We start from the raw sequence: 27,099 nt of genomic DNA on the forward strand, positions 1-27,099 counted from the left end.
CCCTTATCCCCAGCGCACCCCTTCGCTCATGTTTAAAAGATTCCCTGGCTTGACCCAACTGGTCTCTCATCACATCCCTCCAATCCCAGAAAGTTGGAACCTGCAAACTGCATTTTGTAGAGTGGACTAAGGTAAATCAGTTTTCAGCGGAAGCGGGGCTGCTGTCCCTGTGTCCTGCTTTCATCTCCTTTCAGTTCCGGCTTGGAGGTCAGCCCCTCCCTGGGTGCCATGAGAGCGGATGGAATGCCTTGGAACTTTAGGGACTCTTGTAGTTTTGCTTTCTGAATGGAAAGTAAGTAGGGGCGCTGCAGGAACAGCTTTGATTTCAGCGGTTGTCTGGTGTCGGGCTTGCAGGGGAACCGCCAGCTAGTGCCGTGCTCTCTGGCCAGTGCTGCTAAACACTGGCTGCATGTGGCTTTCAGGCCTTTAGTTTAAACTGTTCCAGGGGTGGGGATGAGGAGTACTCAGTATTGCAAACTTCATTTTTCTTGGTATTAGACAAAGAGCTCTGACCACAGGGCTGAGGGCTGCCAAGCTCCAAGGAAAATCTACCAGGCTGTCAGTTAAAGTGATTGCTTTCTTCTTTGCAAAGAGGTGCTATGAAAAAAAAAGCTAATAAAATCTAATGGGAAATACATTTTCTATAAATGTTTCTGCAAATAAGTGTAATGCCAGTATAATATACAGAGAGAAGGGAGGACTGTATATGGATAGAGGAGATGTGTGTCTATATGTATACATACACACATACATAGATATACATAGATCGATCTAGATACAGATATTTGACCTAGAGTTCATTTACAGACCTAGAGTTCATGTACAGAGTCATTTATTTGAGTTTTTATAGAGCATCAATAATGCAGCAGATGATGAATACAACTTTAAATTATAGAAAGATGACTTAGACCAGGTCCAATGCTGGGAGTTTACTGGGGAAGCAGATATGTGAACAGATAATGAGAGCACTGTAAGCTAGTGCCAAAAGAGATTTGTAAAAAGGTCTGGAGCTTGATGAACAGCAGGATGGTTCCAGGGAGGAACTTCCAGAACTCCCATACTGCTGGTTGAGCCAATCCCATGGAGCACAGCCTGTGTTCAGACCTGCACGCTGCAGCAAACGGTGTCATATCCATCTAATTAAATGACTGCACACAGCCATGTCACTAACCTTGTGCTCTAGAAGCTGTGGCTGGAATCATTTATTGTCACGTAGTTAATCATAAAAGAAGGCATGTGACAGACAGCTCCTGCGACGCCCCAGCTTTTAATGGGAGGGGTGAGAAAAGCCCCTTGTCTCTGAAGAGAGAAAGTGAGCATGGGTAGGAGGGCAGGAGGTTCCAGAAACACTTTGGATAGACAAAGAAAAGCCGGGCTGGAAGGAGAGTTGATTATTACCACCACAGCTTACAAAGTAAGGGGAGTGGGGATTCAATACCCAAAGACTTTTCTTATGATTCTCCTCTGTCCCCCAAGCTCTTTTGCCCTTCTCTAGCCCTTCCTCCCACTTTCCCTCTCAATCATGACCTCTTCCTATGACCATTCTGGTTTTAAAAAAGACATTCTAGAGCATTGGTTCTCAACCTGTGGGTCACGACCCCTTTTGAGAGTCAAATGACCCTTTCACAGGGGTTGCCAAAGACCATTGGAAAACACAGATATTTACATTATGACTTGTAACTAACAAAATTACAGTTATGAAGTGGCCACGAAAATGATTTCATGGTTGGGAGTCACCACAACATGAGGAACTATATTAGAAGACCACAGCATTAGGAAGGCTGAGAACTAATGCTTCAAAGAGACATGTGTGCCTCTCTTTTCAGCTATCAGACTATTAAAACAATGGACTCTAAGAATTGGATTGCCTCAGTGTCTCATGCTGCCAGAAGAAAAAGGCCTGGGTTCTGGTACCAACCTTAGGGAGGATTTGTCTCCAAGAAAGCCAGTTCTGACAGCTTGGCAGTCACCTTGCAGAAGATACTGGGGCAGAGACAATGATGTGTCAGTGATGTGCAGAACCACACCTCAACCAAGACTATGTATGTCTCTTGGTACCTTCTACTCAAACCTGAACTTCATGTCAGGACCCTGGAAGATGGACTTTGTGGTCACTGGACCCCTTTGTTCTATTTTCTAATGTAGATTGAATAAATCCCCTTTTTCGGATCTTTAGTTAGCCTACTGCAGGACTGATAGACAAGCCTATCTTATTAGGATTACCAAGGCTCAGGTTTTGACCCTAACTCTGGCAACATTTTTAATAATAAAACCATAAAGCCTACCAATACAGGGAGCCTGGTCTGCGACAGGTATTTTATTACATTTTTTTTTTTTTTTTTAGTATGGAGCCCATAATAAACCATCACCACTTGAGACAGGAAGTACGACTGTGATGTTACAGAACTGGCAATATTACTCCAAGATCACACAAGCTGGTAAGAAGAGGAAAATTTGAACCCAGGTCCATACTATTTTTTTTCCACAAAGCCCTCACTCTTTAAAACCATAACTTCTTTGTGGTAATTAATACACTATTCTTTGGGAGCAGCTATGATTGGGGGATGCCTCTTTCTCTCAGTCCTCTGCATCCTGTAGGGTCATCATGGGGTCCTGGTTTGTGACTCTGATTGGCTGATTTTAGAGAATGCGGTCAGATAACAGTGTGGGTGCTTTCCTTTAAAAAATGTGCTGGTTTTCTGTACTGTGTAAAATAGATTACTGGCCGAGGGATGTCTATGCCCTTCCTCACTGCTACAGTATTTGTGGCTTTGCATTGTAAGTATTTTCACAATAAGGAACTACTATACAATAGTGATGGTTACCTTGTTCAGCAAGACTTAGCTCAGAGAGTGTGGTGCCTGGGACTGGGGAGAACTTGGAACCACCAAGTGCCAAGGTCAGACTGTGAATGTGAGATTTGAAAACTGTGACTTTGAGCACATCACATAACCTTTCAAATATTAGTTTCCTTGAGTCTTAGTTGATATGTGTACAACTGAGAACTGTGGGAATGAGCAGAATGTATGTGTAGAGACTGCAAAGCTCTAGTTCCACAAACCAGGGCTCTTATTTTGATATTGTCATAGAATGTATTAACAAGTGGCCAAAGCAAATGCTGATGACAGGGGCTTATTAAAGCTGAGTCTTGTTTATTCATCTTTTCTGAACAGCAGTGTTCGTAAGAAAGATAAATTTTGGTGTCATTTGATTTCCTTCAAAACTCATTCGAAGGTAATGATCGGGAAAGAATGGGGAGAGAGAAAACAAGTCCATTACATTTGTCATTTTCCACTTCTACTTCTTTCTTCTGTATATGATTTTTTTCTTAATTTATGGAGAGTCTGTTTTCCACTTACTGAAATGCTTCACATTCTTTATTTCCAGTTCCTAAGGACTGGAGGTGTCTGTCAGACCCATCACCGGCTGAGGCCCTCCTTGTATGTTTCCTGCCCCCCTCCAATGCTCCCCATCCCTTTATCACCGGGTCTGCTTTTTTCATCTTTTCCCTTCCACTTGAGCTTTCTGAGGGGTCTGTATGGAAGACAACCGACTTGCAGATCGTTTGTGCTTCATTACCGCACTAATTCCCTGGGAGGGTCAAAAAACCTTGAACACCTGGGGTGAGCTGCTTACCTGGCCCAGTGCAGCTAAGATTTGCTGCCCATGGGATCAAGAAAGGCTTAAGATTTGTCAGCCATGTGCCTAATATTTCTCTTCATCTTCTCTCATTTTATCTTCACAACATCCTAGCGAAGCTTTGAAGGACTCCAGAATGTGCCCATGAAAATGGATCCAAGTAGCAATTGAGCCGTTTCTTTGACAATACATATGCACTGTCTACTGAGTGGCGTGTGCAGAGGCTGTGGGGATAACATCACACCAAGCGCAGTTCCTGCTCTCTTGAGACTCTATTCTAACAGTGATGGGCAGACATTGATGTACAATTACGAAAGCAGATTGGTGGTAAGTATTATAGAAAAAGAAGTCATTGTAAGGTACTCAACAAAATTCTTGGTGGGTTCATAACACAATGGGAAAGTTATTGTATAAAGAACTCTTAGGAAAGACCCCCCTGAAAGTGAACTGTTACCAAAGACCCAAAGGAACTGTGGTGTGTGTGTGCGTGTGCGTGTGTGTGTGTGTGTGTGTGTCTGTGTCTGTGTGTGTGTGTGTGTGTGTGTGTGTGAGAGAGAGAGAGAGAGAGGGAGAGAGAGAAAGAGAGAGAGAGAGAGAGACTGTCTGTCTGTCTATGTCTAATAGTGTAGCTAGCTTCTGAAAGAAAGTCCTAGGTAGAGGAAACAGCACGTGCAAAGGCCCTGAGGCAAGAAGGTCCAAGTGCAAAACCAGCCAAGGGAACTGTAAGGCTTTGACAGGATTTTGGATTTCACTTATTAGGCAAAGAAAAGTCATTGGAGGACTGTAGGTGGTGGAATGTCATGATCCTACTTAATTTCCAACCATTCAATCTGGCTTCCATGTTGAGACCACTAGAGATGAGCAGTGTGGAGAGCAAAAGAATCAGGAGGTTCCCAGGGCAGTCTGCAGGAGAGACAGGAGAGTGATGACGGGGCTTGACTTGACCACAGTGTTAGTAGCAGAGGTCTTAGGGGTATAGTCCCTGAACACTACTAGAAGGCTGGCAGATTTCTGGGAAATGGGATGCTGAATTAGCCAGAGTTTCCCAGGAGTAGAGATCTACTGGGGGAATTGTCTCCCCTGACTCTGGAGACTGTGAAGTCCACAGTGAGCAGTCTGCAGGCTGGGGACCTTGCATATTGATAGTATAGGACAGTCCAAGTCTGACAGCCCCTGTCCCAGAGAAGCCAATGATGTCACTCCAAGTTTAAGGCCAAAAGCCTGAGATGAGGGTGTGGGAAGTGCATTGGGAGCTGGTGTGAGTCCTACTACCTTAAGGCCAGAGGGCCTAGATGTCAGAAGATGGAAGCATCCTGGCTCTTAGGAGTTGAGGGATAGGCTAATTCTCCTTTTGTATTTGTTCTTTTTGGGTCTTGGATAATTAGATGGTGCCCCTCATTTTGGAAGTGGTTCTTCTCACCTGGTCCATTCAGATTCAAACACCGATGTAACTTTGGAAATATGCTCCCAGACACACAGAACTGTCATAGAATATTAGTTTAAGATGTGTTACATTCATTTACGCTGTGGAATATTTGTTTAATGATGCAAAGATGTGTTGCATTATTTTATGTTGCATTTGTTTAATTCTGTAAAGCTGTGTTACTTTGCCTGTCTAAAACACTTGATTTGTCTAATAAAGACCTGAACAGTCAATAGCTAGGAAGGAGAGGGATAGGCATGGCTGCCAGACAGAGAGAATAAATGGGAAGAGAAATCTAGGCTTGAAGAGTGAGGGTTGAGAAAAGGAGGAGAGGAGGACTCTAGGGGCCAGCCACCCATCCACACAGCCAGCCATGGAGTAAGAAGGAAAGAAAGATATATAGAATAAAGAAAAGTAAAAAGCCCAGAGGCAAAATATAGTTAAAGAGAAACAGGATAATTGAAGTTAGAAAATCTAGCTAGAAACAAGCCAAGCTAAGGCCAGTCATTCATAAGAATAAGTCACCATGTATTTATTTGGGAGCTGGGTCCCAGATTTTTAAGTATCCCTTGATCTAGTGAAGTTGACATATAAAGTTATGACAGGGATGCTATATCATAGGAGAGTGAAAACAGCTAAGGATGGCTGCCGGGGTTCCATTCTGGGTAGAATGGGTTTGTTTTGTACAATGGAAAGGCCACAGCACAGGCTCATGAGCAAAGGCCAACAGCTTCATTTAGGGCCAAGGGAGATGACCATGACACAGTCACAAACTGGATTCTAGCCTTCTGAGGAAGCGTCTAGACTCAGGGTGTTGATGTGGGGAAGATCCATGTATATACGGTATGTCAGTCCAAGAATTAAGATGAGACAGCCAGGAAAGCGAGAATGGGCAGAGCCAAAGCCCAGAGCGCTCCAGCATTCAGTACTTGAGGAAGAGAACTGATCATCAGACACAGCAATGCAGGACTCATTAACAGACCCCAGCAAGAGCCGGCACAAGGTGTATTAGACACCCCAAAAGTACCCAAAATAATAAAGATTAAGAAAAGAGGGAGTGTTTCTGGGGTGTTACTAAAAAGGCTAAAAAATAGAGCAATGCTACAAAGAGAGGGTGAAATGGAGAGAAGGCATTTTTGTATAAGACAGGTTATTTTTCAGGAATAAGCCTGCAGAGCAGGAAGAAATGACTGTCCAAGCAGCAAGGTTGGAGTGGGCGATTACAAGATCCTAGTCCTGGGGAGGGAAGTGATGGGACCCACTGACAGCCAAGGGCTGGGGGAGGTGAAAGTGGAGACCTCAGAACAGGAGCAAGTGGAAGCAGAGGAGTGCTGGGACCGGGGGGAGGGGGGGGTTACAGGAGGTGAGGGGATTTGGTGCCCTCTCCAGTCTTGTCTCTCTGCTCCTTGAAATGAGAAGGAGATTAAAAATTGAGACTTAGAGGGCAAGAAGAGAGAAAAGCCAGAAACGGTCCTTTGCAGCTGACTTCCAGCCAAGGTCCGACTGCCCCCCAGGGTGTAGGGGGCAGAGAACGGACATCCCTCCTTCTCTTACTTCCCCCATTCCTGGGGTCTGCAATACTTGTGGTGGACAGCTCAATCATGTGGATAAGCTTCAGTGTGCCTGCACCAGGAGCAAGAGACATTGATGATTTCACTATGCCTGACCTCTTCCTTGTCCTTTCTCAGTCTGGAAACCATCACAGCCAAGATGAATCCCAAGGAAGAAAAAGTGAAAATAATTTCAGAGGTAAGTCACTGCTTGGCTTCCCCTTGGAACCCTCTGTGGGTAAGGAAGTTCAATCTGGCAATCAGTACTTATTGCACGTGTTAAAAAGTGATGCTTCAGACTAATGAAATTCAGTAGAATGAGACGTTCTGAGAACCAGAAGAGGTGTGGGGGGTTCTGCACAGTTGCTGGACCCATGAAATGGTGACAGAAGTTCTAGAGGGTTCAGGTAGAGGTGAGACCTCAGGGTGCCTGAAGGGTTGCATAGCCTTCATCAGAAGTGAGGTCCTAGAAAAGCTTGCTTGACTGCAACTCGGGGTTGCCTTGCTTGAACATGTCCAATCATTTTGCTGGTCTGTGATTGACAGGGAACAGCCACTCACATTCTCCAAGACAGAAATATTTGTTAAAAAAAAATACACCCCCAGCTAGATTTTAGCTCATTTACATACTAAATTAACATTTGGTACATCTGCCAAGTACAGAGGCATCCTTGGGCCAAACTTAGTTCAATTGAACATATGCCAAAACACCCACTCCGAGTGTTCTCTGTCTGCCTTTGCTGGGGAAGGAGACAGATGATGAGGGATGTGCAACCTTGCATAGCCTGGGGTCTCACCTCCACCTAGATGTTCTGGAACTTCTTTTGTCACTTTTTTTTATGAGTCCAGCACACAGTAGGCTACTGGGCCCAGCTCAGAGAACACCAATTCTAATAAATCTAACCACTTCTGACTAATGTAGGTTATGAATGAAACCCTGTCCCTACAGCCTTGCCATTTCTGATTCCTATTGAACAAAAACTCAGACCAGACAAGGGAAGCCACCTGCAGTGGAAACTACAGCCCCCTTAGCAGTGCCCAGATCTCCCCAAACCCTGACTCCCCTTGAATTAAGGCTTGTGGGGTTTCGAAAATAGAAAACAAAGCCTTCGGACACTTTTTGTTTTAATTTATTTTTTATTTTATGTGCATTGGTGTTTTGTCTGCATGCATGTCTGTGTGAGGGTATCAGATCCCCTGGCACTGGAGTTACAGACAGCTGTGAGCACAATGTGGGTGCTGAGTATTGAACCTGGGTCCCCTGTAAGCACAGCCAGTGCTTCTAACCATGGAGACATCTCTCTAGCCCTCTGAGGGCACCCTTAATGACATCACACAGATTAAGCAAATTGTCGCGTGAGTGTGAGCCACACACACCTCTGTCTGTTGTTCATTCATTTAACAGTCTGAGGTGATGTAGCAGTGACAAAATTCCTGTAGCTTCGAGCATTCCCATAACTCCTAGTGGATGCTTTCCCAGTGACTGAGGATTAGAATACTACTAGAAAACAAAAGATGACCTAGATTTCTCAATGGTTTGTTCAAAACCAAAGAAAACTAAGAATTAGACTTTGAGCCACGCCTGCCCACCTGGACATTATCATCCCCTCAGGGAATCTCTGAACTAAGAGTGGTCCTTCACTGGCAGGTCTGGGGAGAGGAGTGAGGATGAGGCCTCTTCTCAGAACTCCAGATAGACAGAGCTCATCACAAAACCAAAAGCCTGAGCCAAGCCAATTCTCTGGCTGGGATCTCGGCTCTGTCCCCTGGAACTAACCTCTGCATCTTCTCTGACCCCAATAACCAAGGAGAAAGGGGAATAATAGTGGCGTGGACCAGTCATCTGTATCATGTTGCTATGAAACTTTACATCACTAACATCCAGGCTCTGCTTTCCAATTCTGCTTCAGTGGATTTGGTGAGGCAATAAAAGCCTTGATGTTTCTGTTTGTCCGTTCATCTATTGTTGAGATTGCCTTACTTTGTAACTCAGGCTGGCCTCTAGCTTTCTGTATAGCCCAGGCTGTCCTGGTCTTCCTGCTTCAGCTCCCGAATGCAGGGATCTCAGGTGTTTACTACACATCCAGCCACTTTGCAGTTTCTTGTTCACTCAGAAGTTCTGATGCCAACATTTATAAAAGTGCATTACTAGGAAATGTTTAAGTTAGAGCACCTCAGAGATTTGAGCTTAGGTATAAAATATACAATGCATAATACGAAAAAGAATGTGATGTTTACATTTTTCCCTTTCCAGAAAGATCTGCTAAAATTCCCTGCAAGTTGAAACTCTGCTGATTTGACTTATAGTGTTGTTTCCTTTCTTCCTTACCTGGCTATCAGCCTGAGAAGCAGCAAATGAAACCTCAAACATGAGTTCGCTGTCTGTCCCCGCCTCTCCATCTGTCTTGGAAGTTTTACTTCATCATCACCTTTCTTAGAATGAGAGTGGGGACCACATTGTATGTACACTATTGCCCTAGGACTTGGTACGCAGTAAGTGCTCAATAAATGTTGAAAGCATGAATGAGCATTTGCAACAATACCAATGGGAGCTTTAACCCCATTTCACTTACAGTGTCTCAGTTAGAGTGAAAGTTCTCCAGAGCCTGCCTATTTTGAGAAGAGTGGCTGGTGGAAGGCCACTTAGATTTTGTTAACTGTCCCTTTGCTCAACGCTGTGGTACCAGGTGGTAGAGAATAGCTGAGCACAGGGAGAAACTTCATACCTGAAGACTATCTTCTTTTCTTTGTGTTTTGACAAAGGAGTTTACTGGAGAGGATGTGGATGCAGAGGTGGGAAGACAGAAGAAGAATCCAAAGGTCCAAAGACAACATAGAAAGAAAAAGGTAAGAAATGATGAGAAACTGTATCTGCCCGTGCAGAATATTATTGATACATATCACTGATGGGAAGCCTGCCTGCACCTCTGGGAAGCCACACAGATCCCTCTGTGAAGGTAATCTTCATTGTCAGCTTGACACTCAAGGGAAGAGGGAAGCTCAACCAAGGAATTGGCCTATGGGATGTCTGTGGGGGCATTTTCTTGATTAATAATTGATGTAGAATGGTCCGGCCCACTGTGGGCAGTGTCATCCCTAGGTAGGTAGGCCTGGGCTGTATACAAAGAAGTAGATGAGCATAATCCTGGCAGCAATTCAGTAAACAGTGTTCCTCCATGGCATCTGCTTCAGTTTCTCCCTTCGGGTTCCTGCATTAACTTCCTGCCCTGACTTCCCTCAGTGATGATCTGTTACCTGGAAGTTCAAACTCTTTCTTCCTCAAGTTGTTCTTGGTCACAGAAATAGAAACTTAACTAGAATGCCAACGCAGATAACATCCCTCCCATGAGTAGCATCTCTTGACTTACTCTCGGAAACAGTGAGGCAGGGACGTAGGTGGATGGTGTAATGTGTGAGATGCTGGTGAGGCCGTATAGAGAGAGATGGCACTCCAAATAAGGCTATGGCCCATATTAAGAGTTTTTGTCTGTTTGTTTGTTTTCGTTTCTTTGTTTTGTTTTTGTATATGTGTTATCCTGTCTCTTCAGACTCTAGGAAGGAGGAAAGCCCCTGATTTGAGGGCTGCCACTGATGGTCATAGACTATAAGAGGCAGTAGATGGCAGTACAGGATCACAAATCTTAAGAGACTCCCGCTTTCTCCTACCCCCAAGTCCCAAATTCACAGTTAACTCCTGTCTCCCCAGCCTGCAGCCATTTCTCCCCCACCTCTCTGCAGGAGTTTCCCTCCTCTGCTGGAAGCATCCCTGCAAGGTAATCCAATTCCCTTAATAAGGAGCTGCTGTCCTGGAGAAGAAAGAAAGGGACAGTTATAGACAAGAGGCTTGCCTGGATTAATCGTTATGCCAGCCTGGGAGGGAGGGAAAGGGGAGCGCCATTTTGAGCTAGCAGTCACATGATGAGACTGCCGGGAGAGGGAGAGTAGACCTGGGAGGTGGAGAGGGGACTGAAAGAGTCAGGGACCAACCTTCCTGCGGGCTCCTGGGAACTCTGCCTGTTTCCATGAGGGAAAGCGGGCAAGACAAGCTCCTTCTACCTTCCCTACAGGCTGAATCCAGCCACAGGGGGAGGCGCAGGGGACTGAGGAGCTGCCACAGCACAGGAGCCAACCACTCTGTCCACTCTAGACTAGGGATATCCACAGCCTCAGAGTGTCCTGAAGCTCTTAGCAGTTCAGCCTGTGTGTTGTTCTGCAGCCTGGGCGGGGGTGAGGGACCGACCGTGTGGTGTCATAGAATCACTTAGTGGGCAGAGAGTGACCAAAGATGAAGCTGCCTGGCATCTTTGGACCGAAAGGGAAAGCCACAGGCAATGTAGCAACTCTTGGTGGCTGAGTTTCCAAAGCCCGACTTCACAGGCATCCTTGTGTTCACTTAATCTGCTCTAGAGCCTTGATCCCAGCCACCGTTTTATTCAGATGCCCCCATCCTTCTGAGTGATCTATTTCCATCAGGATCTCTGTGCTGCAGTTCCCTGTGCATAGCCACGAGTTTAGAGAGAGGGCAGAGCTGTGATTCCCAGTGCATAACAATGCTTTTACGGAGAAAGTAGGGATATGCTTGCCCAGGGCTCCTAGCCAGGCTGAGCTAGCTGTGAGCTTTAGTCTGCCTGGCACAGAGGCATCCTTACTCACCCTGCTTCCTTAAGACTTTGAGGAAGATACCACAGTGTCTTCTCAGGGGCATCCAGTGTGGAAACAGTATCAGCCCACATTAGCCAGTGACACTTGAACCGGCCTTTCCTGTCTATTTGGGGTTGGAGGTGAAGTATTCTTTTGTGATCCCCTGCATAGCTTTAAGCTTTTTCTCCCTAGCAAGTGTGAAAATTGTTTTATTAAGGGATACCCTGACCACTATGATGGGAAGCCTCCTAGCAAGCACTCAGGCTGACTTGAGTGACCTGAGCAACAGGGTCACCGTGCACAGCATGGAAAGTACTAAGGCGCAGCCCTTCTACAATGACCCCACCGCATCTTTAAAAAAGGGGGCTGAACTAGTTGAGGTCCAGGCATCTCAGAAACCTCTCATCTATTCACAGCCACCCGCCACTCCCCCTGAGGAAATGGTGTCAAGCAAATTCCAAGATGGTGGCCAGCAGGAGATGGTGGAGGAAGAGCCTGAGGCCAACCTCCTGAGCTTGACAGCCCGGCGGGGACCCCGGAGTGAGTATCTGGCTTGATCCAGCTGGTAGTTAGTAACTGCCAACCACAAACCCAGTGTTGAGCAGTATGGGGCTTGATCAGGGGTACTGTTTCTATGGATGACCAGGGGTAAGGCTGCCTGAATAGGACAAAGAGAAAGGGAATGTAGTAATTCTCAGAGGCTGAGCTTGGGAAGCCTCTCTTTAAGGGGGCTCCACTCACTTTGCCACACCTTTGTGGCTCAATTTCTAGAGTAGCATCAGACTAGAAGACAAGACACACAGTTAGGGGGCTTCACTATATCCAGGGAAGGTAGACAGTAGTAACTGAAGTAGGAATGGCACAGATAATCCAGTATGTCAGAATTTAAAGGAGAGTGACAGAGAGGAGACACACGTGTGAGTAGAGCAGAACACTCACCATACTGAAGAACGGAGGGGAGTTTTTGAGGCCACTCACCCTGCACAACACTTACACTCAACCGCTGCACACTAACTTTCTACTTCCGGGAACCGTGGCAAGGAGGCTGCGGAGGTGGCTCAGTGGGAAAAGCACTTAGCCATGCAAGTGTGAAACCTCGAGTTCGAATCCCCAGAACCCATGTAAAAGCCCAGCATAGGAGCACATATCTGTAATCCCAACACTCCTATGTTAATACCTCCTGTGAGAGGAGGAGACAGGAGAATCCCTCAAAGCTCACAGCTCAGCTAGCCTGGCACACAGGTGTGCAAACAACAAAGATACCCTGTTTCAAACAAGGTAGAAGGTGAGGACGGACACCTGTGGTTTGTGATGGCTTCACTGAGGCAAGCTCACACCTGCACTCAGACACATGGATGTGCACACACATATGTAAATATGATTTTTTTTTTTTTTTTAAAAAAGAGCCTTGGACAGTCCTTGGACTTCACAACGTTTGTCCTTGTCCATACAGTGAGCATCTCTCATTGTGAGCCCACTGTGGGGAAAACCACTGCCCTTCACTGGAAACCTTTCCGGCAAAGTGGATTAGATAAGAAAGTGCACAATCCTTATGCTCGTGCACTGTGGCAGAGCTGAGGAGTGGAGTAACCATTAGACATCAGAAGCCTTTGGAAGCAGCTGACCTAAGTCCAACCTGAAGAAAAGTGTGGCTCCAACAGCATGGAAGCAACATGCAATTAGAGCTGCCAGAAATCCCAGAAAAACAGACTAAGACTGACCCCCAAACAGCTGTTCTTTTTTCTACACGACTTTGTCAGCTTGGGCGGCCCTAACTAAATGTCACAGATTGTGTGACTTAAAATTCAGAAGCATATTTTGCTCACTGACTGCAACACGGGGTTCCCTTATTACCAGATAGAGTTGCACAAGGGTGGTTGGTCGCTCCGTGGCTTTGACTTAGCAACGGGGCAAGTGGAGCTGCCATTTTCAGAGGAAACGGGCAGCAGGAAGGACTTGTGTGAGGACCAGTAACCAGGAATAATGATGGAGAGTGTGAGCCGCTTCTTGGGTACCCAGGTGGACATGGATTTACAGACGTAGGAATCTGGTGGTTGGAGAGAGGGGCTGGGACTGGAGAAGGCTTCCTCAACCTTCCATCTAGAGCAGTCCTTTCTCCCCTCCACAATACATACAGTACACACCTCACCTCCTGAGCATGCTCCTGAGGGATGCTGGGAAAAGACTGCTCTGCTAGGACAGAATCCCCTTCATGGCAGACTCTGCACTGTGTCCACTCCATTGATTGTGTCATCCTTCTGTGCACAGAAGTTTTCAAAGTTTGATGTAGCTCCTCTTATTGTTTTGCTGTTGACACCTGACTTTTTAAAGAAATTTTATTTATTTTATGTATGTGAATTCTCTATCTATTTATGCCAGATGAGAGTATCAGGTCCCATCATAGATGGTTGTGAGCTACCATGTGGTCATTGGGAATTGAACTGAGGACCTCTGGAAGAGCAGCCAGTGCTCTTAACTGCTGAGACATCTCTCCAGCCCCCAACACCTGTATTTTTAGTGTCATTCTCCAAGAAGTCGTGGCCCAATTCAATGTCATAAAGCTTTTCCGTTACCCATTTTGAGTTAAGTTTTATTTATTGGGTAGAGATCCAATTTCACCTTTTATTTATTAATTAATTTAATTATTTACATTGTTGGGGGGTGCATGTTGTGCTTTGACACACATATGAAGATCGAAGGACAACTTGTGTGAATCAGTTCTCTCCCTCCACTCTAGGTCCCAGGGATAGAACTCAGGTTGTCAGGCTTGGTGGTAGGTGGCTTTACCTGTATCTTTCTTTTGTCTTTGGACATGAGTTTTCCTAACTTCGTATGTTGGATACGGTACTTTCCTAGAGAATGGTCTTGGCATATCTGTTGAGGATCATCTGACCATTTAGTCATGTATTTATTGCTGAGTTCTCTATTCTGCTCCATGGGTTTATATTTCTGTCTTTATGCTACTACCATGCAGTTTTGATGATGTTAACTTTGGAATGAGTTTTGGAATTAGAAAATGTGAAGCCTTTCAAAACTGCTCTAGCCATTCACAGTCCTCTGATATTCCTTAAGCACTCTAGGATAGACATTTCTATTTTGCAAAACAAAAATTATTGTGGTTTTCACAAGAATTGTGGTCAATCTAGAGATGGTTTGGGTAGTATTGACATTTTAACAACACTAGGTCTTTAAATCCACAAGCATACAGTCCTTCCATTTATTTTTCGCATCTTTAATTTCTTTCAGAATTTTGGTTTTGGGGTGTGTGAGCCCTTTACTTCCTTCACTGACTTCCTCCTGAATGTAGTACTTAGTTTTTGATGCTGTTCTAAGTAGAATTGTTTTCTTAATTTCATTTTCAGTTATTTGTTGTTGATATATGCAAATGCAACTGATTTTTGTGTGTTGGTTTTGTATCCTGAAACTTTTGCTGAGTTTGTGAGTGACTCTAACAAGTCTTTTGTGGCATCATGAGAATTCCTTTATACCAAATCATGTAATCACTAAATAGAGATCATCTGACTTTTTTTTTTTTTTTTTTTTTTTTTTTTTGGTTTTTCGAGACAGGGTTTCTCTGTGTAGCTTTGTGCCTTTCCTGGAACTCGCTTTGGAGACCAGGCTGGCCTCGAACTCACAGAGATCCGCCTGCCTCTGCCTCCCGAGTGCTGGGATTAAAGGTGTGAGCCACCACCGCCCGGCGAGATCATCTGACTTTTAACATCCCAATCTGGGTGACTTTTTATTTCTTTTTCTTGCCTGCTTGCTTTGTGTAAGAGTCCCAGTATTATGTTGAAATAGCAAAAGCCATTATCTTTCTTTGGTTCTGATCTTAGAGGGAAAAAAACTTTGAGAATTGAATATGATTGAAGTTCACTTTCTAGGTTATGAACATTTTTATACTGAAGAAGTATTAAATGTTGTCAATCATCTTTTCTGAATCAGTTGGGATGATCATGTGGTTTTGGTCCTTATTCTGTGGTGTGTTATATCAGTTGCTTTTCATGTGTTGGACCCTCTTTATATGACTCCTCCTGTCCCCTTTTTTAAATGTTATGGAGAAGTTGTATGTTTGCAATCTGAGCCCATGGGAAAGGCTTGTTAACTAGACCTAAAGCTAATGTTCCATAAATGAATTGTGAGGCTATTCTTCATAACTACTTAACAAACATTATTTACTGTATTTCCCGGGTGAAATCTCCAATTTTGTGTCCTCGCCAGCCCTGAAATGAAGTTTCACATTCATGGATAATGCTGAGAAAGCTATGGAACTTTTTGGTTTATCTGAAGCTTTTACTCTGGACAGAAGAGCCATGAGTGTGTAGAGAAACAGATATATCAGCTATGTCTGAAAATGTTAAGAATCTAAGACTGTTCTGAGCTGGGCAATGATATAGCAGGCACCATGCTAAGGCCTTTACATATGCTGTATTATTTAATTTTCTAAGTAATCCTGTCCTCGGGCATTGTTTAGTAGATCAAGGTCTAGGGAACGTTAACATCGAGAAGTGATGGAAGCAGGTTCCAGCTCTCATATGCTGACCTGTGTCCGTACTTGCTGCCTGTTGCATTGCTGTAGACCCACAGACTTAACCTGGGGTTATCTTTAGACTTAATAATTCAACCACATTCTATAAACCTAGCAGCAGTTGTTGACAACCCATGGGGAACTCCTAAAAAGGGGCACAGAGCCAGTTAGAATCTTCATGGGACTGTAAGCCAGCTGTTCCTGATCTTTTTCCGGAAAGAGTAACAGTGTAGCACGAATCTTAAAAGGTCTTATTAATGAAAACAAACCCAGAGCCAGGTATTGGGTGAATGCTGGAAGATCAGAGAGACAGAACAAGCCACAGCTTCCTCACCTCGCCAGTTCCTCAGCTGATCTCATTTCCTCAAACTGGAAGCCTCTGTGTCCTCGTCCGAATGGATCTCAGCTGAACTGCTGCTCAAAAGCCTAAAAGCTTAACCAGGCTCTAGTTCCTGGTTTTCACGCCTTATATACCTTTCTGCTTCCTGCCATCACTTCCTGGGATGAAAGGTGTGTGTCACCATGCCTGGCTGTTTCCAGTGTGGCTTTGAACTCACAGAGATCCAGATGGATCTCTGCCTTCAAAATGCTAGGATTAAAGGCATGTGTACTACCATTTTCTGGCCTCTATATCTAGTGGCTATTCTGTTCTCTGACCCCAGATAAATTTATTAGGGTGCACAATATATTGGGGAATACAATATCACCACATAACAGAGTCCTCTCCTTCCAAAAATAACACATTTCCTCTTGGATTGTTGTTGTTGTTGTTGACAGATTCTGCTCTGTATTCCGGCCTTGTTCTGGCATAGGTGTGCATGCTCACTTATCACTCGGAGCAGACTGTGTTCCACATCCTTCCCCTGGGTCTGTCCATCTAGATGGAAATGCGTGATTCTTACCAGGACTCTTTCCTTCCCAAACCTCACATAGGTCTGGACTACCCATCAGCACTTTCACCGTAGGGCCTCACCTTGACTGTAACCTTCCGTCGCCTCTCTATAACATTTGTACAGGTCTTTAAGTATTGTCAAGGTCAGACAACATTCAGAGACAGAGAGACCCATACCTATGACCACACAGCCTCTCCCATGCACATTTCTGTGCAGAAAAACTTCTGGCTTCTAACTTGCTCATCTAAGATACATATGGTCCTGATATTCCACATAAGAAAGAATTTCACTGAATGAACACCAGTTGCAAATCAAATAAGCGTCTAGTTTCAAAGTATGCATATCCCTCACGAGTCCACCTTGCACCATCTTTTAACAGAGGAACGATCAAATGTGAAGTCATTTCTCACAAACATCTGTTTTTTGTTTTCCATTCATTCTTACTAGTTTCTCTGATTAGAGTACCACTTTGGAACCAATTTCTCAGTACTAGTAGAAAAGAAAATACAGTGAAATTTGAGTCAATGAAATAGATGATTTATTGTAGACATGCATTTTCAAAGTCATCACGACCTGGAGAGACAGACACAGGAAACAAATTTTCTGATGTTAGAGTCAGGGGAGCTGCCTGAAGAAGTGAGGCTGGGTTACCGTGGAGTGTCTGGACAAGAGATGAGTATGCTAATCAAAGGAATCACAAAACATAGTTTCAATGCCCTAAAAATCTATGCTTCTCTGATTTCATCCCTCCTTCTTTAATCTTTAGCAATTGCTAATCTTTAAGACATATATACATTTATGTGTGTATATATACATATATATACATAGACGTGTATATATACATATATGTGTATATATACCTATACATATACATAGATGTGTGTGTGTATATATATATATATATATATATATACACATATGTTTAAATTTATGCTGGGAAAGACATTTAGAGGTTTTTAAGATTTTCTAATTCTGCTTGGTGGCATGTCATCTCCCCAGCTAAAATGTGAGCGATGTGATGGGAAGACCCTTGGCAGATGCTTTTGTATCTGGTCAATGGTAATGACCCATTAGTCAAAAGAGAGTATATACACATAGCTATGGGGGGCATTACACTTTAAAAGGTACTTCAACTTGTGAAGCATTCCATATTTTTGGGTAACAAGGAGTTCCCAAGGTGAGGATGCTTGGATCTCCCAGAAAAGGGGAAATAGAGGAGATCTCCTGGTTGGACTGAGGATGGGTATGAGAACTTGAGGGATCAGGTTGGGGGGTGGACAAAGGGGGAGAGTGCTGAGAGAGATGACTGGAAAGGGGAGCTTTATAGAGTCGGGTAGAAGCCTGATGCAAGGAAAACTTCTACAAGTCTACAAAGATGACCCAGCTAAGACTCCTGGCAGTAGTGTATGCATAGCCTGAATTGTTGATCCCCTGTGATCAGATTGTTGACTACCCAGATTATCAGCAGCAAGCCTTCATCCAGTAACTGATGGAGGCAGATTCAGAGACCCAAGGCCAAACATTGGGCTGAGCTCAGGGAGTCCTGCTGAGAAGCATGGGTAGGAATTATAGGAGCCAGGGGGTCAGGGACATCACAAGAAAACCCACATAAAGCTAGGCTGGCTCATGGGAACTCACAGAGTCTGAACCAAAAACCAGGGAGCCTGCCTGGGACCAACCTAAGCCCTCTGCACTTATGTGACAGTTGTAAAGCTTTGTGGAACTCCTGGCAGTGGGAGCAGAGGCTGTCCCTGGTGCTTTGGCTGGCTCTTGGGAACCTATTCCTCATGCTGGGTTGCCTTGCCCAGCCTGAATACAGGGGAAGGAGCTTGGTCTTATGGCACCTTGATATGCCATGCTTTGCTGATGCCAAGGGAAGGCCTGTTCCTTTCTGAGCGAATACCGAGGAGGGGTGGATTGAGGCGGGATGGAGAGGAGGTGGGAGGAGGCTGAGGTAGGGATGTCAAATAAATAAATAATTTTTTTCAAAAGGTACTTTAAGCAAAATAAATGTCACCATTATTTGAGCGAAAGCTGGTGGTAGCCATGACTGTTTCTTTGAGATATGTTGTGGCACCATTACTACCATGGTACCCAAGGAAAGCCATGGTGCTAATTCACTCCCTTTGACCTAGGGGTTAAGTACTTTAATAGTTGTTGTAGTACAATGTGGAAAACAGTTACTTTAAACCACTGTGAATACTAAACAGGTCTCCTAAGACATCTCCCCTGCCCAACTGATTGCCAGTTATTCTGTTTCATTAGTAACTTTCTATGCAGTCTCACACTGGCTGGGCTTGTGCTGCCCTGGGAAGAGAACGGACTCGCCAGCCTAAGGGGAGGCTGTGATTACATTTATGGGAAGATGACATTCGAAAACAGCTCACTGCTGCAGCAAAGAAAAACGGGCAAGAACAAGTTTCCATGTCTCATGTGCAGAGGATTGTTAGACGGCATGAATGAACTTACAGATAACGAGAGAAATCTAGGACTGAAACATAGTCACTGTCACTGTACCAGTGTGGTCGGAAGACTTGTTTCCTAGTAAACCCTTTAGCCTAGAGCAACATCAGCCTTGTGTTCCCAGATGGCTTCCAGACCTCTGTACTCTTTCCTATCATCTCTACTCCCTGTACCCCATTTCTTTCTTTATACATTCTTAATGCAACACTAGACACTTTCTATTTTTCTTTTTCCCTGGATAAGTGGCTCAGATATTTATGCCCACTGCATGCCAAGCTTCCCCCTGGAAAGTGCCAGCCTGTCTCCCTTCCTCACCTGTTTCTCTCTCGGTAGCATCACAAACTTGATGCTTCAGTCAACTCTTAGCATCCTCTCCTTCTCCTTTATTCTCTAGACCAGAGTCCTCCTGAGTGTAGTTGAAGCACATACTACTTGGACTTGCTCAGGTTTTGACTCACTAGGTTTGGCTGTGACTCACTGTATTTAAAAGTTCCAGACCTGGCTTCTCTCTCTCTCTCTCTCTCTCTCTCTCTCTCTCTCTCTCTCTCTCTCTCTCTCTCTCTCTCTCCTCCCTCCCTCCCTCCCTCCCTCCCTCTCCCTCTCCCTCTCTCTCTCCCTCTCCTTCTAACTCTCCCTCTCCCTCTTCCTCCCCCTCCTCCTCCCCTCCCTCTCCTCCCCTCGCTCCACTGACCTTCTCTCCTTATGGTATCACCAGGATGGTGATACACCAGCTGGTGCAGCTTCTGAAAACACTAGTGCCATCGACGCTGCTCCCTCCACCTGCTTCAAGACTTCTACAGGAAGCAGAGTCAAGACTCCTTAGCAGGACATTAAAGCTCCCCATCACTTCACCCCTAAATCCTCAAACTTACCTGCTCCAGGTTCCCATTCCAATGAGCTTAACATTCTACCCATCAAACACCATCATATTTCCTATATTTCTCTCAGGATGGTATTGGGTATCAAAGAACAGAACTGAGACCAAATCTTAAGCATTCTGTTTTCTAAGTATGTGGTCAGGGAAGCCAGTCATTTGTCACGGGTGACCTCACTGTCTTCATCAACAATGACACCCAGTTTTGATAACACCTGAGCTTGGAGTTATCATCGGGTGATAATCCAGCAAGGATGCTGTGAAGACTTATATAACTCATTCCATTTACAGTACTATACCCAACACATGATAGTTGTGTACTTGTTCAAGCGGTTTTCCTCTGTACTCAGTAATATCTGTGATATGTACATTATCTCAGTGACACAGCCAGGAGCTACAGCTACATCTTTAGGAAAAGGTTGCTGTGCGTGAAGAGGGGATTAAACCCTGAGACCTCAAATCAGCTACCCATTCACCCAAAAAGTGACATGTTGGAGTCCAGTGCTGACTAAGTCGGCAAGTATTTGTGTGCCTGTAACGGTCAGGAGCCACTCATTCTAGTCTTTGTTAAACCAGAGTGACAGTCCCTAGCAGGGCAGAGTTCTCCATGTCAGTCTCCAAGAGGCCAATGCATATACTTCCACCGTCAAAGTGGCTTCAGCACTGTGGCCTGTTTGCTTATGTGCAGATCTGTCGAGCAAAGTTACATCCCTTCTTATATTTAACTTACCCTGAGGAAAAATAGTGTTTACAAGTAACTTTACTTTGTTTGTTTGTTTATGTTTCAGGCTTACCTCCCATCCCTTCAGCATCCAGAACAGGCTTTGCAGAATTCTCCATGAGGGAACGCATGAGGGAGAAGCTTCAGGCTGCCAGGGTAAGAGAGGCAGAGTGAATGTTCCCTTCAGGGCTGATTGTAGTTTTCGGTGGTTTATGTTGCCTGCTTTGTATGCTCCAGAATGTGTGGAGCTGAGAGCCAGTCAGTCTGTCCTTCAGGTCCTAAATGTTAACACACTTCGCATTGGCACAGATGAAAAATGCGCCGGAGAATGGCGGTCGTTCTGCTAAACCATTTTCCTTGCTCTGATCCCTACAGAAGGATGGCATGTAATTGTTTTACTGACCTTTCTTTATTGAGATGGCAGCTAAGATTCTCCGATAATTGATTATATATAATAATACTTTCCTACTTGGTTTTTTAGTCCAAGGCAGAAAGCGCATTGCTGCGGGATGTCCCCACCCCGAGGCCCCGGCGCCTGCGCAGTCCCAGTGAGAGGGAAACAGAGACTGAATTTGGCACAAAGGTGAGACGTGGTTTCTTTCTACTTTGATGTGAGGTTTCTCTACTGTCTGGCCCTACTTTCCACTTCTTCACAATGGAACAAAACTACAAACGAGTTCTTGGTGTTGTTTATGGACTGAATTAGCATGCGTTAACAGTGTTTTCCGGTCAGTAACAGATACATAGTAGGTCCTCTCAGGTGGGACGTTTCTTAGTTTTCTTCCTGAACTGGATCCAGGGCCTTGCACATGCCAGACAAGTACTCTACCAATAGTTTACATCATTAGCCTCCCTTGGTATATGTTCTCTGAATATGAGCTGTTCTTACAGGCCTCAGCCAGAGAGATACAAATATTACAAAACCTGAAAAATAGCCCAAAATCTGAAACAACCCTGGTCCCAGGATGATAATGGGACCTGAGACTCAGTGAGAAGGATGGCCCTTGAGTCCTGGGTGCTATGCTGGACTTATACTCATGTCTTTCTTTATAGACTACAAATGATCTTCTGTGAAATGAATGATTTGTAGATTTACAGAATGAAACAAGACTTTTCATTTGGGGGCCTATTGAGTCTAAAGTTTTTGTTGCTGTTGTTGTTTAGTCTTAACAGAGCAGGGGGAAGTAAGAAAACATTCAACCTCCCCACCAACAGCTATATCTGAAGCCTGTGGCCACAGCACTCTGTAGAATGACAAGATGTTCAAAGACCAGAAGATAAGCTGTTAGAGGACCACTCTGGTTTCATTTCTGTGGCTGTTATAAAATCTCTGACAAAAAGCAATTTCAGGGCACAAAGGCTTATTTAGCTCATAATTCTAAATCATAATCCATCATTGTGGAGAAGTGAAGGCAGGAGCTTTGAACATCACATCCACAATGAAAAACAAAGAATAAAGGCACAGCTCCTTGATTGCTTGTTTGCTGTATATCATCAGCTAGCTTTCATATATAGTTCAAGACTCCCTGCCTAGGGGATGGTGCCACCCACAATGGACTTTGCCCTCCTACATAATCAACAATCAAAACACCCCACCCCCCCAACACATGCACACAGACATGTCCAGGCGCCCATCTGACCTAGACTCTCTAAATCACTAAGACTCTCTTCCCAGATGATTGATTATAGTTTCTATCAAGTTGACAGTTAAGCTAGGACAAAGGCTAACCCTCATTTTAGAAAACTTAGAATAACCTTAATTTCTGGATTTCTTTTGCTTTAATGTGTCATTTTTTTCCTCTTTACAAAGCCAAGTAAAGAGGTAGGAGGGACTCAACAAGAAGATGACTCCCAGAGCCATTCAAGATTTAAGCTCCGTGGTTCTGCACAAAAAATCAAGTCGAAACCCCAGGTTAGAAATTCTGTGTTTAAAAATCATGTTTCTTTCTGTTTTTCAAAAATACCTAATCACAGATGCATATCTACACAGCTGACCCCTGCTGCCATGCTGCCTGCAGATGGGGGGTAGGTTTCTACTTTTAAAGACCTAGAGGCAAGATTACAGTAGTGCCCCATTGTGGGGAGGGAGGAGGGGTACAAGGAAGGCAGGGAATGATGAGAGGTTGTTCCCCAGCTTTCATGATGGAGAAGGAATGAGGGTACCAACTCAAAAACCAAAACAATAACTGTCTTTGTTAAAAAGATGAAGAGAACCTACGTTATTATAGGTTATTATAATAACCTCTCATTATTAAACAAAATTATCTCTACATTGGTCCATAGAACAATGAATATACTGTTTGACACTTTAATAATATTTCCTGAAATGCTTACTTTTGTAAATACTGTATTTTCATGCTTACTGGGTTGTAATTACTCATTTTTTTTAAGTAGAGCAGGGGAAAGATGGCTCAGCTACTAAGAACATTGACTGCTCTTCTAGAAGGCCCAGGTTCAGTTTCCAATGCCCACATGGACATTCACAATCATGTTACTCCAATCCTAGGCAATCTGATGCCCTCTTCTGGCCTCTGTGGGCACTGCATGCACATAGTGCACATATATACAGGCAAAACATCCATATAAAATAATATTTTTTTTTAATTTTTTTTTTTTTTTGGTTTTTCGAGACAGGGTTTCTCTGTGTAGCTTTGCGCCTTTCCTGGAACTCACTTGGTAGTCCAGGCTGGCCTCGAACTCACAGAGATCCGCCTGGCTCTGCCTCCCGAGTGCTGGGATTAAAGGCGTGCGCCACCACCGCCCGGCTAAAATAATATTTTAAAAAGTAATTAGAAATTACTTATTTTAAATACTCAACAACTGCCTGGTGATCTTGTTAAAATTTGTAACCTGTAATTCAGTTAACCTTCAGCAAAGACAATACAGTCAACAGGCCTCCATGAGCTGTGTTAGCATCAAGCCAGCTGTCAGTTGATTGTGTGGGGTTCATTCAGTTTTCCCACCTAAGCTGCTTGCTGTCTGTTTCTCTGCAGCCCCCTCCTGGCTTCCCCTCTGCAGAAGAGGCCTATAATTTCTTCACTTTCAACTTTGATCCTGAACCAGAGGAATCAGAGGGAAAAACACAAGTAAAAGGTGGAGGCAGAGCCCATCAAGAGGACCAAGAAGGAGAAGAAGAAGCATGCACACAGGAGAGAGCAAAGAAAATGGTATCTGATACAGTGATAGTATGGAGGGGGAGCCTGGGAAAACAGATGAGGGAGAAAAGGGGCTGGGGAGGAGCCTGCAGCACCCCACAGGACAGGTCACCCATGTCTTGGTTGGAAGCAGGAAGACCACTATGCGATGAGAATTGACCTCACTTGACTTTCTATAGCCTTTGACACAGCCCACACATTGGGTAGCAAGGGCCTTCATTAAATCTGCCCATCTTCTCTTGTGAGGGAAGAAATGAAGAAGCTTGGTTTGAGGGTTTTCTTGCGAGACTGCACAGTGGTTACTCTGCATTTCATACTCAGAGTGCTTGGATCCAGAGAGCAAATGAGACAGACCTGCCTCTCTCCCACAGCTTGACAAGAAAGTTAAGTTTTTGTGCCAAATACCACCCGTGGGTATAAATTATGCTAGGTAACTCTGAGCCCAGGTTCTTTAAGCAAATGTTCTCGAATAAGCATCTTCAAAGGCTGGGAGCCCTGTTTGATTTTAGGATTACTGTTGTTTGGGTTACCACTTCTGAGGTACAGTTTTCCAGGTAGGTGGAATAGCAAAAAGCCACCAATGAAAACCCACCTGTGAAATATGAAAGGTCACCTTCATCTGGAAAGAAGCAAAAGGGAAATATAGTGTGTGTGTGTGTGTGTGTGTGTGTGTGTGTGTGTGTGTGTGTAAATGTGGGTAGGGATGTGCCACAGTCCTCGTGTGTAGGCCAGAGGTATTTAGGTGTTTCTCATCACCTTCCGCCTTGCTTGAGACAGAATCAGTGTTGTTTGTCCACTGTGTGTGGCAGGCTAGCTGGCCAGTGAACCTCCGGGCTTCTGTCCCTGCATCCCATCTCCCTGTGGGAGTACTGCAATTACAGATGCTCTCATTACACATCTAGCTTTTTTTTTTTTCAAGACAGGGTTTCTCTGTGTAGCTTTGCGCCTTTCCTGGAACTCACTTGGTAGCCCAGGCTGGCCTCGAACTCACAGAGATCCGCCTGCCTCTGCCTCCCGAGTGCTGGGATTAAAGGCGTGCACCACCACCGCCCGGCCACATCTAGCTTTTATGTGTGCTCTGGGGACTTGAACTCGGTCCTCATGCTTTACCCATTTACTTGGAAAATACAATTTTGTCCTAAGATGTGTTAAGTTTCATGGGTTTAGTATTAGTAATTGTTTTCCCAAGTCTGCCAAGGATCTTGGTGTAACTTTTTCTTGTTACTTTTCAATGTTGTGTAGGAAGAGGAAGAGCTGCTTGATGGTAAAGATGCCGAGGACTTCCTGTTGGGCTTAGATCCCGCAGCCCATGACTTTGTGTCAGTCAGAGCCGCAGAGTACGAAAGTGCCCACGTTCGGCTACAGAAGGAAAAGGAAATCCTCTTCACGCCTAGTCGCCTGACAGGTGCTCACTCTTTCCTTCCATGCTCAGCTTGGACACTTTCATTTCCTGCAGATGAAATATGCCTGGCATATAAAGACCACCCTTTCCAGAGCTGATTCTAGGTTTGAATATGATTTACTGATTAACAACCATCTTTGGGGGCTAGGGAGATGTCTCAGTAGCCTGCAAGCTAGACAACCTGGGTTTGGATTCTGTCATCCATGTAAAAAGGCGGGCACAGTAGCACCCACCCAGTGCGGGGAAGTGAAGACAGCAGGATCCCAGGAGCTGGCTGGTCAGGTGAGCTCTAGGTTCCGTGAGAGATCCCATCCCATCTCAAAAACTTAATGCACACATATTCATACTCACCTGAGCACACACACATATATTTGCTCTGTGGCCAAGCAGGAGTGGGAGAGCAGACTTCAACCAGGAGCCACTTCCCTTGGTGCCTTGGCTGAAGAAAGGAAGAAATAAAAATTGCATAAAAGATGACGTGGGGCATCACTGAGGAGATAATATGGGTGAATGGCCAAGTGCAATGACCAAGAGGCAAATGCCTCTGCCCAATTGCTGTTGCTATTGTAGACAACAGTAGTTTTTAAAGGAGCATGTGATTACCCTAGGAGTGCAGGAAAAGCACTTTTCCTTTTTTTTTTTTTTTTCTGGTCTTTCGAGACAGGGTTTCTCTGTGTAGCTTTGTGCCTTTCCTGGAACTCGTTTGGAGACCAGGCTGGCCTCGAACTCACAGAGATCCACCTGCCTCTGCCTCCCGAGTGCTGGTATTAAAGGCGTGCGCCACCACCGCCTGGCTGAAAAGCACCTTTACTAATTTACAGAGCTGGGACAGTAGTATATCCATGACAAATAAGGATACATATGTTGGATAAGCAAGCAAAACTATTTTAATGAAAACTTTCAGATGCTATCAGATTAGTGCTGACCTGCTGTTTTAGTATGAATGAAGGTTTTATTGAATGAACAAATGTTTTAGATGAATAAAGAATGATAAATAAGCTTGCCCCATGTTTTTGGAGTACCGAAGGAGAGTTTCCTAGAAATGGGTGTTTCTGGTTTTGAGGGTTGGACTATATAGAAAATACATTGTCTGATGGCCACACATAGGCAAGACAGCATCGTCTGGTACTTACTGTCATTCAGAGTGAGATAATTATGAGCCTTGTAAACATAACTCTTAGGTTTCATCCTGGCCCCACAGCCGTCCTATCTTGCCTTTTCTTCTGTCTTCTCTATGCCACTCTGTTGCAGCAGGCCCCACGGCCTTGACGGAATCTAAACTCTGCCGGAGTCCCTCCCCAGCACAGAGCCCCAAGCTCCTCCCTGTGATCTGAACAGTCCCCCTTGCTCTTCCCTGCTACCCTGTGCCCCCTCTCGATACACCATGGCATTCTGGGAGTGGGTTTGTTTCCCAATATGCACAGCCTTCAGTACTGTGATACCTGGCTGAAGGGTAGGGATGCATTCTCTGTGAAAGGTCATTAGGCGAATTTATGGTTGTGTGAATGTCACACCGTGTACTTATGCAAACCCAGGTGGTATAGCCTCATATCCATCTGGGTTGTGTTGTATAGCCCATGGCTCCTAAGAGAAGATCAGCATAGCTGGTCACCATGCTGATACTGTAGGGACTCTAGGCTAAGTACAGGGACGCTTGTACTGGAAAGGTGTGAGCTCCATTGTAATCTCATACAATTGTGGGCAGAACATCTCTGACGGAACCACTGTGCACTTCATGTGAAGGACTACACATGTCCCACCCTGGCAGGATGCACCCTCCTGCAGAGCACATCTCCCTCTTAACACTAGGTGG

General features: G+C 44.7%; 1 protein-coding gene across 1 annotated transcript in view; it reads left to right on the top strand.

Moving 5' to 3' along the window:
* Positions 1 to 3,851: 3,851 nt before the first annotated feature.
* Cc2d2a (coiled-coil and C2 domain containing 2A) overlaps positions 3,852 to 27,099 on the top strand; it is a 79,691-nt gene continuing 56,443 nt past the window's right edge. The window contains exons 1-9 of the mRNA XM_059275826.1: positions 3,852 to 3,966; positions 6,751 to 6,811; positions 9,376 to 9,459; positions 11,670 to 11,793; positions 20,797 to 20,885; positions 21,211 to 21,312; positions 22,540 to 22,641; positions 23,723 to 23,896; positions 25,127 to 25,289. Coding sequence (XP_059131809.1) covers positions 6,773 to 6,811; positions 9,376 to 9,459; positions 11,670 to 11,793; positions 20,797 to 20,885; positions 21,211 to 21,312; positions 22,540 to 22,641; positions 23,723 to 23,896; positions 25,127 to 25,289 — 877 coding nt within the window. The 5' untranslated portion in view covers positions 3,852 to 3,966; positions 6,751 to 6,772. The remainder of the gene's footprint in view (positions 3,967 to 6,750; positions 6,812 to 9,375; positions 9,460 to 11,669; positions 11,794 to 20,796; positions 20,886 to 21,210; positions 21,313 to 22,539; positions 22,642 to 23,722; positions 23,897 to 25,126; positions 25,290 to 27,099) is intronic.

This window comes from Peromyscus eremicus, chromosome 10 (genome assembly GCF_949786415.1).
Source record: "Peromyscus eremicus chromosome 10, PerEre_H2_v1, whole genome shotgun sequence".
Taxonomy (NCBI): domain Eukaryota; kingdom Metazoa; phylum Chordata; class Mammalia; order Rodentia; family Cricetidae; genus Peromyscus; species Peromyscus eremicus.